At 37.9% G+C, this 16,928-nt stretch overlaps 1 protein-coding gene across 1 annotated transcript in view; it reads right to left on the bottom strand.

Moving 5' to 3' along the window:
• The window catches only part of ADAMTS13 (ADAM metallopeptidase with thrombospondin type 1 motif 13), a 37,605-nt gene extending 27,654 nt beyond the window's left edge, over positions 1-9,951 (bottom strand). Inside the window, exons 1-11 of the mRNA XM_012553998.3 lie at positions 9,679-9,951; positions 9,119-9,185; positions 7,355-7,638; positions 5,772-5,913; positions 4,565-4,704; positions 2,477-2,560; positions 2,233-2,357; positions 1,852-1,998; positions 1,234-1,371; positions 841-991; positions 319-423 (exon numbers count right to left, since the gene is read on the bottom strand). Of these exons, the coding sequence (XP_012409452.2) occupies positions 319-423; positions 841-991; positions 1,234-1,371; positions 1,852-1,998; positions 2,233-2,357; positions 2,477-2,560; positions 4,565-4,704; positions 5,772-5,913; positions 7,355-7,638; positions 9,119-9,185; positions 9,679-9,759 (1,464 nt within the window). The 5' untranslated portion in view covers positions 9,760-9,951. The remainder of the gene's footprint in view (positions 1-318; positions 424-840; positions 992-1,233; positions 1,372-1,851; positions 1,999-2,232; positions 2,358-2,476; positions 2,561-4,564; positions 4,705-5,771; positions 5,914-7,354; positions 7,639-9,118; positions 9,186-9,678) is intronic.
• Positions 9,952-16,928: the final 6,977 nt, after the last annotated feature.

Below are 16,928 nucleotides of genomic sequence, written 5' to 3'. Positions count from 1 at the left end.
TTTTCTTTTTTTTTTTTTTAATTACTTTTTTAAAATTTTTTTTTATTTAATAGCCTTTTATTTACAGGATATATACATGGGTAACTTTACAGCATTAACAATTGCCAAACCTCTTGTTCCAATTTTTCACCTCTTACCCCCCCCACCCCCTCCCCTAGATGGCAGGATGACCAGTAGATGTTAAATATATTAAAATATAAATTAGAGAGTATCTTTTTCTTAATCAACTATTCCCAGTGCTCTCACCCCACAAACTGGGTTAACCTGCCCAACTAGAGGCATCCTCTTTAAACATCCAGTGCAAACCTTGCTTTTTACCTTATTGGCTCCACATTCCGTTCCATCCAGGAGTGGGATAAGGATGCGACTACAGCTGGTTTGGTCCCCAGGGTCTGTATGGCAGGATAGCACTTGGCACATATCCTGAGAGGGGAGAGAAGGCTGCGTGCTTGATGCTACGGGCTATGGGGTCAGAGTACGACACTAGCTCTTCCTTCTGACTCTAAGATTTCTGATGCAGAACGGTTTGCAGCAGAGATCTGATTCCCCTAGATACTGCTGGAGCTAGGACATCAGGCCCGGAGGCAGGAAGGCCTGGGTCAGGAAGACAGTCCACATTAACTATGACCCCGGGTAAGTCTCAGTTTCCTCATCTGTAAAATGGGGGAGGTGGGATTCAGTGACCTTGTAAGATCTCCAGTGGTAAGTTTGGGAACCTAGAACAAGAGGTTACCAGAGCAAGTGCAGCCGGAGACGGGACGGAGGAGTTGGGAAAAGAAAGACCAGGGGCTGACACAGGAGAGGGGAGAGAGATCAGAACAGACAGAAGGTTCTACCTACAATATCATCCCTGGAGAAGGTGCAGGCAATCGCGGCACTCCCAAAGGCAACTCTGCACTGCTCCTCGGCCCCGTAGTAGAGGCCCGGCTCTGCGCGGGGGATCGCCGCTTCCAGGTGAGGCAGGTCATTCACACAGCTTGCCTTCCCTGTGCTGCCACAGGTCCCAGCAGGCTTTACCCTCCCACATATCCCAAACTTCCCCAGGCCAGCGGGCCACCACCCAGGAGAGGAGTCCCCATGGCAGGGTCGGATTTGCTTTCAGGATCCTTAAGGATCAGAACTCTCTAAATATCAAGCCAGACGGTCCCTCTATCCTACCTGCCTGCTTCTCCCTCGCCCTCTTCATTCACACAGTACACCAATTAGTGATTGAATGGCCTCAGGGCTTATTACCTAATAAAGTGGAGAAATTGCTCCCGGCTGCACTGGGACCAGGTGAGACCGATGCTGTTTGGGGGGCCACCAGGGGCCATGATGTGGTCATTGCTGCTGCAGCTGTTTTCCTCAGCCCCATCGTGATTAATACCAAAGCTGCGGTCAAGGACAGGGGGATTAGGACCCATCTGGTCCTTTTCTAGAGAAAATGTTAATGTCTTTGCCTCCTTCAAAGGTGAACCACGTCCTCTTCTCCCCTTCTCCATTCCCATAATGTCCTTGATGTCCTTTTGTTTGACTTTCCAACTCCAGTAAAAGGAGATCTATATTCCCCTTATAAACATTCCCCTAAAACTTTCCTAATAAAATGCTTACCTTCCTCAATCCCTGGAGCTTTTCAGTATATCTCCCATCAGGGTACCTGGCAATTTTCCCCACATCCTCCTTACAACCTTCCATTTTATTCCTTAGTCCCAACTCTAACCTTCTTGAATCCCACCTCTCCCATTTTATAGATAAGGAAGTGTTAACTCTTCTTTTGCCATATTTTATTTCTGGAGTCATTCTGGTGCTCTAATAGAGTTTGCTTCCTGCCACTTCCCCTTCTTTGTCTGGGGGCCGAGGGAGGTCACCTACCTGTGCCCAATCTCATGAGCAATGGTGAGCCCCAGATCAAAGCCGGTATCTTCCGTAATAAGGCAGCTCCAGGAGGAGGAGCAAGCACCCCCGAGCTGGGTCACCCCCCGAACCTGCTTGTTGCCATCTGACAGCTCCAGATCAAACCTCCAAAAAAAAAAGATAGCTCATACATAGAGGCAAGGCACAGGGAGAGCAAACAAGGTCTCTCCCAGCTGTGAGAGTCCTTGGAAGTTTCCTAAGATGCTTTTCTACTCCCCAAATCAATGCGACTGAGCCTGTTAGAGTTATGGTTAAGAGAATAGGAGGGGAACTAGGGAAAGCAGTAGCCCATCCAGCTTCCTGGCTCTGCCGGCCTTCCCGAGTGAGGAACTTAGCTACCTTGTGATGTAGAGGACCAAGTCAGCATGGTGTGGGTGGGTATCATCTGGGGGATTGATCCTCTGGCTCCATTCACACACACTGAGCAGTGAAGAGGTGAGATTGGTGGTGATATTCAGACCAGCCTGAGGGAAGGGATAGGGAAGAGGAGGCCCTCCAAAGAACAGCCTCCCAAGTCAGCCACTGGCTAGGGAGTGAGAAGCAGGACAAAGGAACTGCTTTCTGAATTCAGTCTGCCTCCTACCTCTGGCTCAGTCAGAATGATCATCTTTATCAGGTGAACTCGGAATGGGACTCCTATGGAAATATCTCTCAGCAGTTCTGCCCCCTATTAAGAAGTGAGGAAACAAGCTGGAATAAAGAAATCTTGCCCTGACAAACAAGTATTTATTTAGGATCTACTATGAGAAGTTAGGTACTAGAGATACAAGTACAAAAAATAAAATAATTCTTATTCACAAGTTTCACATTCTAATGGAGGAAACAACACAAAAATATATGCTGCACAAATAAAGTTAATAAATGCATACATATATACATATACAGTTAAATACAAAGTACTATGGGAAAGAAGACACTGGTTGTAAGGTTCTCTGGAAATGTTTCATCCAGAAGATGATGTCTGAGCTGCATCTCAGAGGGAGAAAGGATTAATATAATAGTTAATTGGGCAGGTAGGTAATACAATGTATAGAGTACTTGACCTGGAGCCAGAAGACTCATCTTCCTGAGTTCAAATCTGACCTCAGATATTTATTAGCTGTGTGATTTTAGGCAAATCACTTAATCCTGTTTGCCTCAGTTTCCTCATCTGTAAAATAAGCTGAAGAAGGAAATGGAAAACTACTCCAGGATCTTTTCTGAGAAAATCCTCAAATGGGTCATGAAGGGTCAGACACAGCCAAAAAAAATGATTAAGCAATAGTAACAACAAAAATAACAATAACAAAGCAGTGGACTAACTGTCAGAAGACCTTAACTTGAGCCTCATCTGCATTTGGACTTATTAGGTGATCCTGGGCAAATCACCTAGAACCATGGCATGTTACAACTAGAAGGGACTTTGGAGATTATATAGTTTTACACTCTAATTTCATAGATGTGAAAACTGAGAAGCAACCTTCATATACTGGTTAAGCTTGTATAAAATGAGGTTAACAAACATATTTATAGCAGCCATTTTTGTGGCTGCTAAGAATTGGAAATCAAAGTGATGCCCAACAATTGGAGAATAGCTAAATAAACTGTGTTTCATGATTGTGATAGAATATTGTTGTGCTATAAGAAATGATAATCAGGATGATTTCAGAAAAACCCAGAAAGACTTACATGAACTTACATCATGCAAAGTGAAGAGAACAGAATCAGGAGAATGCTGTACATAATAACAGCAATATTGTACAATAAAAAACTGTGAGTTACTTAGTTATTTGAAGCAATACAATGATTCAAGACAATCCCAAAGAACTAATGATGAAGCTTATTATCCATCTCCAGGAAAAGAACTGATAATGATTGAATCCAGACTAAAGCATGCTATTTTTCATTCTTTTTCTTTATTAAGAGTCTTCTTGTATATAATGACTAATACAGAAATGTTTTACGTGATTACACATGTATAACCTATATCTGACTAATTACCATCTCAAGGAGGGGGAAAGGGAAGGATAGAATTTGAAACTCAAAAGTTTAAAAAACTGTTTTAAAAAAGAAAAACATGTTTTAACATGTAACTTGGGAGAATAAAATTTTAAAAATAAATAAGTGAGTTTCATAATACTTGTCTTTCTCATCTGATCAGCTGTTAGCTTAATTGATAAAACAGAGATAAGTAAAAAGAGTGGAAAGTAAAGAAGCCATAGAAATATAAAGTATTATTATAGGTCTTTCCTTTGCTTTTGGACTTTGTTAGTTTTAGAATTCTAGACGAGGACTTCTGCCAATACAGAGCAACAGCTGCTTGGCAATTTCTACTTGCCCAAGGTCACACATGTCAGCATATGTCAGGAGGGACTCAGCCCTCTGCTTTGGTTACTGGCATTGCTCTATAAAATCAAACTTCTTCAGAAAGTAAATCCAATTCATCAGATTTCAGAATGTAGGCAATAGATGGCTAAACGATGATAATCCAGATAAATGGATAGAGGGCCAGACAAGACAGCCCTCTCCCATAGTTACAAGGACAAGATTTAATTCCAAGGACTTGTTCAGCACTTCCTTGAAGAGCTTCCCACCAAAAGCCCTTTGTAAGGTAAGTCTTAGGGCACTGTATTTAAATACAAGTTACTAGAATATTTCAGAGATCTAAGGCAACACTTTGAAAATCACTTACAATATTGAGGTTGGTGAGGATATATCGCTCTGTATCTTCCTTGTGGTACTCATAGACATCATGACCCACCACAACCAGTAGCTCCAGATGTTTGATGCTTCCTAGAGCCCGCTTTGAGATCCGAGGGTAAAGTCTATGAGCTGTGTGAAGAATGCCAGTGAGGTCATGGTCAAGGCAAAATAAAATCACTCCTTATAAAGTAAGTGGTCTTAGTTTCCCCACCTCAAAACATTTCTCATCTACTTTCCCCTTCTGATAATGACAATGCATCTTAGCATTAGGGAGGATGTAAATCACTTTTTTTACTCTTGCTAGCTTCAAAACTCTGTTCAAGGCAACCTTTTATAGAAAGACTTTCTTGATTTCCATAGCTACTAGGCTCTTTCCCCCAAAAAATTTACTTCACATTTTTTCTGTATATAGATATTTATATAGATAGATATTTGCAAAATCGTGTCTTTTCTGATAGAGATAGGTTCCTTGAGAACAGGCACTTACTATTTTTTGTCTTTGGCCTAGAGGCCAAAACAGTGCAGGTACATTGTTGTTGCTTAGCAACACTTATTGATTGATTGAATTAGTCTTCAATTTATTAGGGCTTTGTCCTAATTAATATATGGTGATGTTGCTTACTGATTTGAAGGGAATGGGACTCATTACAGTTTCTTCTGATACATCAGAACATGAGGGTGGGTAGTGTTAGGGAATTGTATGACCTAGGAAACTGCACCATCTGGGGAATGACCAAAAAAAAAAAAAAAAAATACTCTCCCATCTCTCAGCAAATTCCCTAAAAGAGAAATGCTTCTGTCTGGATGTCAGAGGTATTTCAAATGATTCCAGGAAGTCTCTGACAAATATGGGAAGTCCTATAAGCCCGAGGGATAGCTTGGTGGCCCCATGGATTGAGAACTGGGCTTGGAATCTGAAAGACTTGTCTTCCTGAGTTCGAGTCTGACTTTAGCCACTTACTAGCTTGTGACCCTGGACAAATCACTTAACCCTATTTGTCTCAGTTTCCTCATTTGTAAAATGATCTGAAAAAGTAAATGGCAAAACACTCTAGTATCTTTGTCAAAAAAAAAAAAAAATCCCAAATGGAATCACAAAGAGTACAACACTGTTGAAACAATTGAATAACTTAAAGCCATTTCTTTGCCATATGATTTTCCTATCAGTTGTCCTATCTGAGGAAAAAGGATGGTACCTTGCAGGGCCCCTGACGCCCTCTGGGTGGTCTTGTGAATAAGGTGGGGGTTGGTATGACTGTAGTCTGGTACCAAGCTCCAGTGCTCTCTCTTCAGAGGTTGAATGTAAAGCTGCTCACCCCTCACAATGACCTCTCCTTGCTGATAAAAAGAAGAAAAAAGAATGTGGAAGCAAAGAAAGAATGAACCTTTATCTTTCCTCTCTTGAGACATGACTTCATTTAAAAATTATTCTCTGTTAGTGTAGATGGAGCAAATTCACTACTTAGATTTCCTCCCTCCCACTTCTGCTTGCAAAAACTTCTATTATGTTTTCTTCCTCACCAGAGTCCTTATAGTGATGAACTAGGTTGTAAGATATTACAAATGAATATTTGCAAATTGAATATTCTGCTATCTATGCATATCTTGTGCTTAGCAAAAGTTTGCACTTCATAGTGGCTATTTTGTTTCTTTTTCCCTTCTATAAATTATGTGGTAGCTATAGTGAAGAGAGTTTATTAGATAACAAAGGAATATAATAATAAGAGTTTTTCACTAAATTATATCCAAAATTTGAGTCTTTCTTCCCTAACCTTCACTCCACCCTTTGTCACAGAATTATCCCAGATAACTGCAGCAGTGATTCCACTACCTATAGATCTTCCCTGAGCCACGTAGCTAGCATTAAATATGGATTTGTGCTCATTCATCTGCCCTTTCTTTCTCTTGTGAACATAAATTCATATTTGTAAGGTGGCTGGGGAATGCCAGTTTCTATTCCTAACAGGCTAGCTGGCCCATACAGGGACCAAACCCCATGCTGCTGACCTTAATCAGATTACATTTGGCACAACAACCCCATCCCAAATACAGTTCCTTAGAACCTTGCCTAATCACTTTTTGAAGCCAACTGTATTTAGGCTTTAGGAGATTAGTGTGGAAGCCCCCCAGGATAATAATAAGAATAATAAAAAATATAATTTATAAGAAAAAATAATAAAATAAAGGATGAAATCCTTTATTGGATCATTGCTGTTAAAGAGTAAGAAGAGACTCGTAGCATGTGGGTACATATCCCTGAATCTATCACAGAACTGTTAGCAAAATCAAAGAATCTCCGAGTTGGAAAAGTATCACCAAAATTATAAGCACCTAAATCCCTCATTTTAGAGAAAAGAAAATGGAATCCCAGATGAGGAAAATAATTTGGCTACTGTCACCAAACCTCACAGAGGCACAGCATGGTGTAGTGAAAAGAACACTTTTGCAGACCCTTATTTCTTCATCTATAAAATGAGGGAGTTGGACAAGATGGACCAGAGGATCTCTTCTGGTTCTAAATCTATGAACCTAAGAGACCAGCTCTTTTGGCCACTAGATTCCCCAGTTTAGGAACTGGAAGCATTTTAAGATATATTCAATAATGGAGTTGAGAGAAAGTAATTACATGCTTTTTCACAAAATGCTTCTTCTCATCCTTCCACTTCGTGTTCTAGTTGCTGTCACTAGGTTCACCTTCAACATCCTCCCTTGCCCCCCAATCTATTCCACCTAGATACTGGCAAATGCTAATGAGATAATAATCCTAGCATTCACTCACCAACTGCCCTGCACAGTAAGTAATTTTAGCAGCAGCCCGAGGGGGCAATAGGACCCTTCCTCCTGTGAAGCAGTTGTCTGGATATTGTTTCAGCTCCCAGAGAGAAGAGTTTATCACCCGCTGGCTAGTAAAGGATGGGATCAGGAGGCTGAGCTCTTCAGGGAAATGGAAGGCATAGGGTTCTCCCAGGGCCTGGAAAGAGCAGCGCTGGGACTTGCATTGCGGCCTGGAGATCTGGCGATCTTCACAAAGGCAGCTGAGCTGAAATATATCAAACTCGAAGGCTGGAAGAAACAAGATGGGTGAGTAGGATTGAAGAAATCCCAGCCCAACATTTCTGCAATTCTTTCCAATCAGGGAAATGGGCAAAACTGGATTCCCTTGGTGAATGCATTTAGCAGGAAGAGGTCTCTAAAGACCTACATCTTTAAAATTATCTTCCCCACGAGGCTATGAACAAATAGGCTGTGCCTTTGGCCTAGTCTCAATTTAGTTCTTTCTCCTCAAACTAATATTATATTTCTCTGTGTATTCTCCCTCACCCCTTGAGGGCAGAGTTTGTCCCTCTTTGTCTCTGCATCCCCAGTACCTAACAATGCCTGGCATAGCCACCAATACCCCAAAGATCTGTGCTTCAGTCAGCAATGCAGAGTCCTAGTGCAGATTCACCAAATCAGGACAAAACCACCTAAGATTTAGTGGGCACACAAACTCTAAGGCACGCAAAGACTGAGGGATAGTGAGCCAGAAACCTCAGAAGCCAGATTTGAACAAGGTCTTGCTGACGCCAAACCCAGGGCTCTGTTTATTATGCCACAATAATACCTTTCCAACCTTGAAAACGGTAGGTGCTGAATACATGTCTGCAGGCTGTAATCAAAAGGCTGCTAGTCACAAGGGAGTCCATTTCAGTAGTAGAAAGTTCAGGACTTTCTACCATATACCTAACAAGAGACTCCATACAATGAGAAAAAGAGTAATACAGACTGTAATCAAATATACCTAGTATGGGACAAGGCTACAAGTCACAAGTGAGTCCATTTCAGTAGTAGAAAGTCCCCTAATTCCCTATTCCTAGCAAAGGATGGATTCCATACAATAAGAAAATGTATCATCCTTTTATATTTCCAATTATCAGGCAGAAAAATATTGATATGTGAGGGTGAGAAGACATTGTACTAATTAAATCTCTTTGACCAAAAAAAAAAAAAAAAAAAAAAAGGAAAAGAAATTGAGACAATGCTGTTTCTTTCCATTTCCCACCAAAAAAAACTCTAAGTTTCTATAAATAGAAATAATCCTGAAAACTGCAAAATGTTAAAGTTAAAGGGGTTTTAGAAAATATGTATTCTAATTACCTCTTTTTAAAGATGAGGGAGAGAAGCCTAGAAAAAGGAGGGTACTTGCCCAAACTAGTTAGCAGCAATTTGTTTTGAGATATCTAAAAAGATTGTTTTACAGAAAGAAGCTTGCAGTCAGATTCCCTAGCTCTGTCCTGGAAACTCTTCAGATCATGTTTCTATACATTTGCCAGTAAAAAATATAGTTGTCAGCAAGCATTTAATTAACAGGAAGATAATTGGGCCATGGTAAAGAAGTCACTTCCCCCTTCATACACACTTCCAAGAGAAAGATCCTTGAAAGATAACTTAACCTAAAGTGAAGGGTATAAAAGAGAAAATCAAATTATATTGACTCAAATAATTATCAAGGAAGATAAAAATGGTAATGTTTCCTTTACTAAAAAGATACCAAGAATAATACCTTCTAGAGTAGAAACAGCACCAAAATAAAAGAAAAAATTTTCTGGATCCAAAGCCATCAAAAATCTCTGAAAGAGAAAGGAGGAGAAAGAAGTACTTAGATTTTAGTAAATATATTTTTCACCTTTGACTAGATGAAAAACAATGATCATAATAATGACGATACTCCCTCTGCAATGAATTGGCTTTAGTCCCCTGGATTTCTGAGTTCTGACTTTATTTTATTTCATACAACTTGATGTCAGTCAAAAAAGAATAATTTGTGTACTGCTGTAAAGCTTATAAAGTATTGTACAAACATTATCTCATTTGAGCCTCACAATACTCCTAAAACAATCCCTACAGCTATTTCACAGATGAAGTCAATGAGGCTCAGAGAGTTTAAGAGATTTGCTGGTAAATTATATATCTAGCAATCATTAGAGTCCAGAATGGAATCTACACTTCCTGAATCCAAGCCATCTCCCAAATTTCATTTAATAGATCAGTTTCAACCCATATCATCAGATTTTCAAAAACTATAATTACCTGGATATTAGTATTTCCAGGAATTAAACTCACCTCCTGGAAAGCTGGAAGCTGGAAAGATCCCAGAAGGAAGAAAACAGAAACAAAGATCATCCATATGCAGATCATGGTCATAGAAAAGGTAGCTCACACTTTGTTCAAGTCTTCCCTCTGCAATACTCAAAATCCAATCCCAAGCAAAAGGCAAATTTAGAATTTAAAACAGCTATGCAAATTGTTAGGGGAATAGAGATCCTAAGAGGGAAATCTGGTCAATGTCAAATGTGACAGCAATGGCTGGGAGGGAGCTATTATGCAATGTTTACTTTTTAGGAGACTTGCAAGGCTAAGAGGTCTGAGATAGTTCATATTATACAACAACCAAAGGAAGAGGGAGAAGTTAGAGAGGAGGCCATTTCTCACAGCAAAAAGATTCAGCTCTCTGGCTGATTCTTCTATCAAGGGACAGAAGGGATGAAAGTTTGGCTGAACTCTCAGTTCAGTGTGTAAATTTGTTTCTGCGGATCACATGATCTCCCTATGTGCAAAACTTTTTACTATTGTTATTGGATTTGATTCCATAGTTTTGACATTTTCCCAAAGTTTTAGGTAATCATGGTGGCTTGCTTTGAAAGAGTGAAGTGTGAAGAATGTGCTGGGAAACTTCAGTCAATGAATGGAACCTAATCCTTCTCTTTTAGTATTTAAAACAAAACAAAACAAAAACCCAGGAAAGAATCTTCATCCTTAGTCTGTTTAGTACTTGACCAAATCAGAACTTTGTCCTATTCCAGTGATCTCCAAAGTAGAGCACATGTATCTTATGGGCATAGAAGACTATTATACATAGGGGTACAAAGAAAAATTTCCATTTACATTTTTATTTAAACAAATAAGAATTGTGTCACCATGAAAATTTTCTTTTCTTCTAAAACTTTGAAACTGAATTTTCTTGTTTTTAAAATCTTCAAAATGAAGAGTTATAGTGGTTTTTTTATCCCATCTGTTTAAAATTTTAAAAATACAATATCTTCTAATTAGTTTGCAACAAACTAACATCAAAGAAGTCAGAAACATACTTGCTGATTTCAACAAAAATCTTTATATACCAGCAGATTATGATCAGAATAGCTTTTTGAACAGAAGCAAACCAATTAGCTCCCACATACATATTCAGCAAAAAAAAAAAAAAAAAAAAAAAAAAAAAAAAAAATCCCTGAAATTTGCACCAGAACAAATAACGATTTTTTTAAAATCCCATGAAAAACTACAGTAAGCAATTTCTTTCATCCCAGAACTGCATAAAAATTCAACCACAAGCCCAGAGACAGTAATGAAAGGGGATATCAGCAAAGCCATCACCAGTGCCAGAGCAGGCAAGTGAAAGGATAGTCTCTCAGGGCAATCAGAGATCTGTACAGGCTTTGGAGCTCTGTCTAGAGAGAGCAAGAGTGGAAAGTTCCATCAGGAAGCCTCAAAAAAGTGAGGAATCCCCAGTGAATTACAGTCATAAAGTTTCAGAAGCCCTGGGAATAGGAGGGACCAGTGTGGCACATATATGTTCAATATGAGACTAAGCAGGTGCCCAGGGTCTCCAAAATTCCTAACATGTTGTCCTGAGATGTCCTTAGAGAGATCTAAAGTTCCAGCACTCTGAACTTCAAAGATCTAAGAGAAACCAAAATATAGGAACACAGATGACTTGGGGAGAGACCAACCAAAGCTAACCATTCCAAAAAATGGGGATAGAATCTGGTCCTGGCACAAAACCTTGAAAGGTAGAGAGATGAATAAGAAGACACCATTAGTATAAAAAAAATTTATTGTAGCTCTGGAGATCTCCCCAAAGGAAATATAAAGGAATACTGACCAGATCTATTAGAATTAGAAGCCAAAGTAAAGAGAGAAAGAATCCATCAATCACCTCCTGAAAAAAAAAAAAAAAAGTCTCTGCAATGTTATAGCCAAAATCCAGAACTCCTATGTCAAAGAAAAAATGCTGCAAAGATCTAGAATGGTTCAAATACTAAGGCAATAGGCATAAAACAGTCATTTATTAAGCTCTTACTATGTTCTAGGTAATTGTGCTAAGCCAAAGAACCAATCAGAATCACACAAGACCCATCTGCTTCTACTATAAATGAAAGATTTTGGGATACAATATTCCAAAGAACAAAAATATGTAGGATTATAACTAAGAATAATTTAGAGCTATGTAATCCTACAGGGAAAAAATGAACTTTTAATGACTCTTTAGAGAATTTTCAACCATTTATGATAAAAATAACCTGTTATACTGAGGAAAATATAATAGCCCACAAAAGCCACTTGTTTCTTTTCTGTGAGACATTAGTGAATTTATTTTCTATGAAGAGTTCTAAATTCAGTCACAATGACTGTCTCCATTTAAGAAAATTCCTTTTTTAGTAGTATCTTATTTTTCCAATTACATTTAAAGATAGTTTTCTTTTTTCCTCTATCTTTTTTTAAAAATATGACTTTATTTTCAAAATATATGCAGATAGTTTTCAACCATTATCCTTACAAAATCTTATGTTCCAAATTTTTCTCCCTCTTTCCTCCCCTCCACTAGACCTCAAGTAATCCACTATATGTTAAACATGTATAACTAAAGATAGTTTTCAACATTCATTTTTATAAGATTTTAAGTTCCATATTTTTTCTCCCTCCTTCCCTTACCTCTCCCCTCCCAAGACAGCAATCTGATGTAAGTTATACATGTACAATCATTTTAAACATATTTTCATTTTAGTCATGTTGTGAAAGAACAATCAGAACAAAAGGAAAAAAGCAAGCAAACAAAAAAAGGTAAAAACAATATGCTTCACACTGCATTTAGTCTCCATAGTTGTTGGTTTGGATGTGGATAGCATTTTCTATCCTGTCTATTGAAATTATCTTGCATCACATATTGCTGAGAAGACCCAAGTCTTATAGTTGATCATCACACAATCTTGCTGTTACTGTAAACAATGTTCTCCTGGTTGTGCTCACTTCACTCAGCATTAGTTCATGTAAGTCTTTCTAGGCTTTTCTGAAACCAGCCTGTTCAGCATTTCATATAGAATAATATGCCATTATTTTCATAAACAATAACTTATTCAGCCATTCCCCACTTGATGGGCATCTATTCAGTTTCCAATTCCTTGCCACCATAAAAAGGGCTACTGCAAACAATTTTGCATAGGTGAGTCCTTTCCCCTCCTTTAAGATCTCTTTGGGATACAGACCTAGTAATGACATTGCTAGGTCAAAGGGTATGCACAGTTCTATAGCCCTTTGGTCATAGTTCCAGGTTTTTCTCCAGAATGGTCGGATCAGTTCACAACTCCATCAACAATGCATTAGTATCCCGGTTTTCCCACATCCCCTCCAACACTTACCATTATCTTTTCTTGTTATCTTAGCCAATCTGAGAGGTGTGAGATGGTGCCTCAGAACTGTTTTAATTTGCATTTCTCTTAATCAATAGTGATTTAGAGCATTTTTTTTTCATATACCTACAGATAGCTTTAATTTCTTCATCTGAAAATTATCTGTTCATATCCTTTGACCATTTATCAGTTGGGGAATAACATGTATTCTTATAAATTTAACTCTATAAATCTTTAGAAATAAGGCTTTTTTTTTGTATACCAAAGAGATCATTAAAAAAAAAAAAAAAGGAAATGGATCTAGCAGCCCTTTTTATGTGGTAAGAAACTGGAAACTGAGTGGATGCCCATCAGTTGAAGAATGGTTAAATAAGTTATGGTTTGTGAATGTTACAGAATATTATTATTCTATAAAAATGATCAGCAGTCCGATTTCAGAAAGGACTGGAGAGACTTACATGAACTGATCCTAAGTGAAGTGGGCAGAACCAAGACAACATTGTAGTTAGTGATACACAGCCACAAGATTACATGATGATCAACTCTTAACAGACATAGCTCTTTTCAACAATGAGTTGATTCAGGCCAATTCCAATAGACTTTTGATGGAGTCATCTGTATCTAGAGAGAGGACTATGGGGACTGAATATAGATCACAACATAGCACTTTCACTTTTTTTGTTATTGTTCCCTTGCATTTTCTTTTTTCATCTGTACCCAGAGAAAGGACAGGGGGACTGAGTATAGATCACAACATAGCACTTTCACTTTTTTCGTTATTGTTTGCTTGCATTTTCTTTTTGTTCTCATATTTTTTTCCTTTTTGATCTGGTTTTTCTTGTGTAGCATAATTGTGGAAATATGTATGAACTATTGCACATATTTAACATATATTGGACTACTTGCCACCTAGGGGAGGGAATAGGAGGATGAGAGGGAGAAAAAAATTTGAACATAAGGTTTTGCAAGGGTGAATGTTGAAAACTATGCGTGTTTTGAAAATAAAAAAGCTTTATTTTTAAAAAGTAAGAAAGAAATGAGACCTTTATCAGGAATACTAACTGTAAAAATTATTTCCCAGCTTTCTGCTTCCCTTCTACTCTTGGCTGCATTGGTTTTATTTGTGCAAAAACTTTTTTAATTTAATGGAATCAGAATTATCTATTTTGCATTTCATAATGTTCTCTAGTCCTTGTTTGATCCTCCCTTCTCCAAAGATCTGACAGGTAAACTATCCCTTGCTCTCCTAATTTTCTTACAGTATCATTCTTTATGTCTAAATCATGAACAATTAGGGAAATTCTCAACACCTCTGCCTACACTTACATTTCTCTCTCCCTCACTCTCCTTCTTCTCTGTTTTTCTCCCTGTTTTCTGTCTCCCCTCTCCTGCCACTCTCCCCTCCCCTGCCTTGTTAACTTGTGGCCTCAAGGTGGAGACAAAATTCAGTTCACTGGAAACTTTTATATAACTAAACAATAGATTATATTATAATGGTTGTGAATAGATAGTCATGGGGGAAGTTAGGGAAAAGAGCTGACCTTTTATTGGAACTTCCTATCAGCCTGGGCAGCTCTCCAAAATGCCTTATAGAGCAAGAAAAAACAAACACTTTCTGATCTGGAAGGTGGGATGGAAACGAAAAGAACTAGACAGAAATGGTAGAACAAATTTTTATATATAAATAAAAGTATTGAAATATTATTGCATAATAATGATGATGAAAAAGGTTATTTCAGAAAACCGTGACTAGTATGAACTAAATCTGAATAAAGTGAGTAACCAGAAAAATAATTTATATAACAACAGCATTATAAACAAAACACTGATGATTTAAAATCTCTGTAAGTGCAATGACCAACCAACTATGTATCCAAGAGGACCTATGATGAAGCATTTTATACAAATCCTGATAGATGTAAAAGACTTAACAGACATGCTTTTTGGAGGGAAGAAATGGCCATTGTTTGAATTCATCTTGTCTTAACTGTGCTTATTTGTTAAAAGGGTTTGGGGTTTTGTTTTGATTCCCCCAATAAAAATGGAGAGAGCAGTAGAGCTAGTAATAGGGATGGAAAGGAGAGGCCATTGAAATGTTTTTTTGTTTTTTTTTTAATATATTGAAGAGAGTAGAAGTTCAGCTGAAACAAAAATAAACAGAATAGTTTTGAAATTAGTATATGGAATTTATTATATGCTTTTTAAAAAATTAACAATGTAAATTTGTGGTGTTCTTCTTCTTTTGTATAATATATGATGGTTCTCTGGGAGCAGGTTTCTTGGGGAGGTTTTCTGAAGGCAGCCTTAGTTTCAGTTCCAAGTAATAATCACTCCACATGCAGCCAGGTGTTAAAAGTTCAGATCTTTTATTGTCTCCAATATAGCCTGATTAGTTTTCTTAGAGGCCTATATATATCCCTCCTTGGTTCCAAGAGCTTTTGCAGCTTGTCTGCCAGCTTCTGCCTTCAGGTCTCTCTGAATCTTCTCAACTGATGCCTCCATTCACTCCTGGCTCTCAATCTCCCAGAGTGCTCTCTGGCCCTGAGAGCTTCTTGCTTATATACTGTATACTGAGAACATACCAATTATTATATCACTGGGAAACCATTATTTGTTGAAGGATTAAATCAATGCTAAAACTAGATTTAACCTCAATTCCACTTAGTACCTTGTTTCAAGTTCTGGCCCATAACATCTCCTTGTAAAATCAAATCAATCATACTGAACTATGCTAAATTAGATAGTTATTGTCTCTATCAATTCTAATGGCTTAACACTTTGTAAGGATTCCAACATAAATTGCAGATTCAATTTCATATATGGTTCTGTATTACTGTTTATATGGAAATATTCTTTTTTAGTGTTTAAGTATAAAATAAAAATTTTAATATAAATAAAATTAACAACATAATTTAGTAAGTACAGTCAATGAAGCACTTCTATTTAAATCAATGGATCTTTGTGAGTCATCTTTTAAGCAGTGACAATTAGCATCAGCTATCAAAATAAATGTATTTATCTAGAACCAGATCTTGGAATTTCTGCATCATAATGTTAAGCCAAGATTTTAAAGAAATAATGAAACATTCCATTCCATTACTTCTACTAAAAATATTAATAATTGAAGTGAGGGCAAAAATAGATTTTGTATCAGATAAAATTTTAAATAATCTAAACATTTTAATGCTTATTTTTATGTTTCATAATGTTCACATTAGTTCAGTATAGATGCAACTTCTACAAGTATATGTAATTGATAAATATAAATATGCATGCATATATATATTAGAAGTGCATGATCAAATTTTGTGCTGCTAGGGATTCAAAAAAAGTTTGGAAGTCCCCGCACTACAGCGTGCTTGTTGGATCCTTTACTGTAGTAATGAATACATCGGTCCTGGTTCGACTGTGTCATTTAGAAGCAGCTAGAACTAGAGGCAGGAATATGGGACTTCAGATCTGGACTCGGCCACTTCGCCACCCAAGGCAAGTCATTTATCCTCAGCCAGCCAGTTTTCTCATTTGCAAAACAGAGACAATCATAACACTTACCTGCCAGGCTTTCTGTCAGTATAAAACGAAATAACATTCACAACAAAGGGCTAGATGGGCGCTTTTCCCACGCCCTGTCCGACATTTATCCTTATCTTTCCCTGTGACCTTAGCCACTCGGAGATCAGTTTGCATTCTCTAACCAGTAGTGATTCAGAGCATTTTTATGTGACTATATAATTGTATACCTTACGTTAAAGTTTTTGCACAAACCAAACCAACACAGAAATACACGTGCGTGAATATTGTTGCGGCTGGTCCTTTTTTTGGGATGTAATCGGCAGACGTCTTGCATCCCAGACCGTTGGATTTAAGGGAAGGAGAGTGGCAGTAAGTTTCCCTTCCAGATTCTCCAGC

This window comes from Sarcophilus harrisii, chromosome 2 (assembly GCF_902635505.1).
Source record: "Sarcophilus harrisii chromosome 2, mSarHar1.11, whole genome shotgun sequence".
In the NCBI taxonomy this organism is placed as follows: Eukaryota; Metazoa; Chordata; class Mammalia; order Dasyuromorphia; family Dasyuridae; genus Sarcophilus; species Sarcophilus harrisii.
The sequence above is the reverse complement of the archived record's forward strand: the minus strand, read 5'-3'. Positions and strand labels throughout refer to the sequence as shown.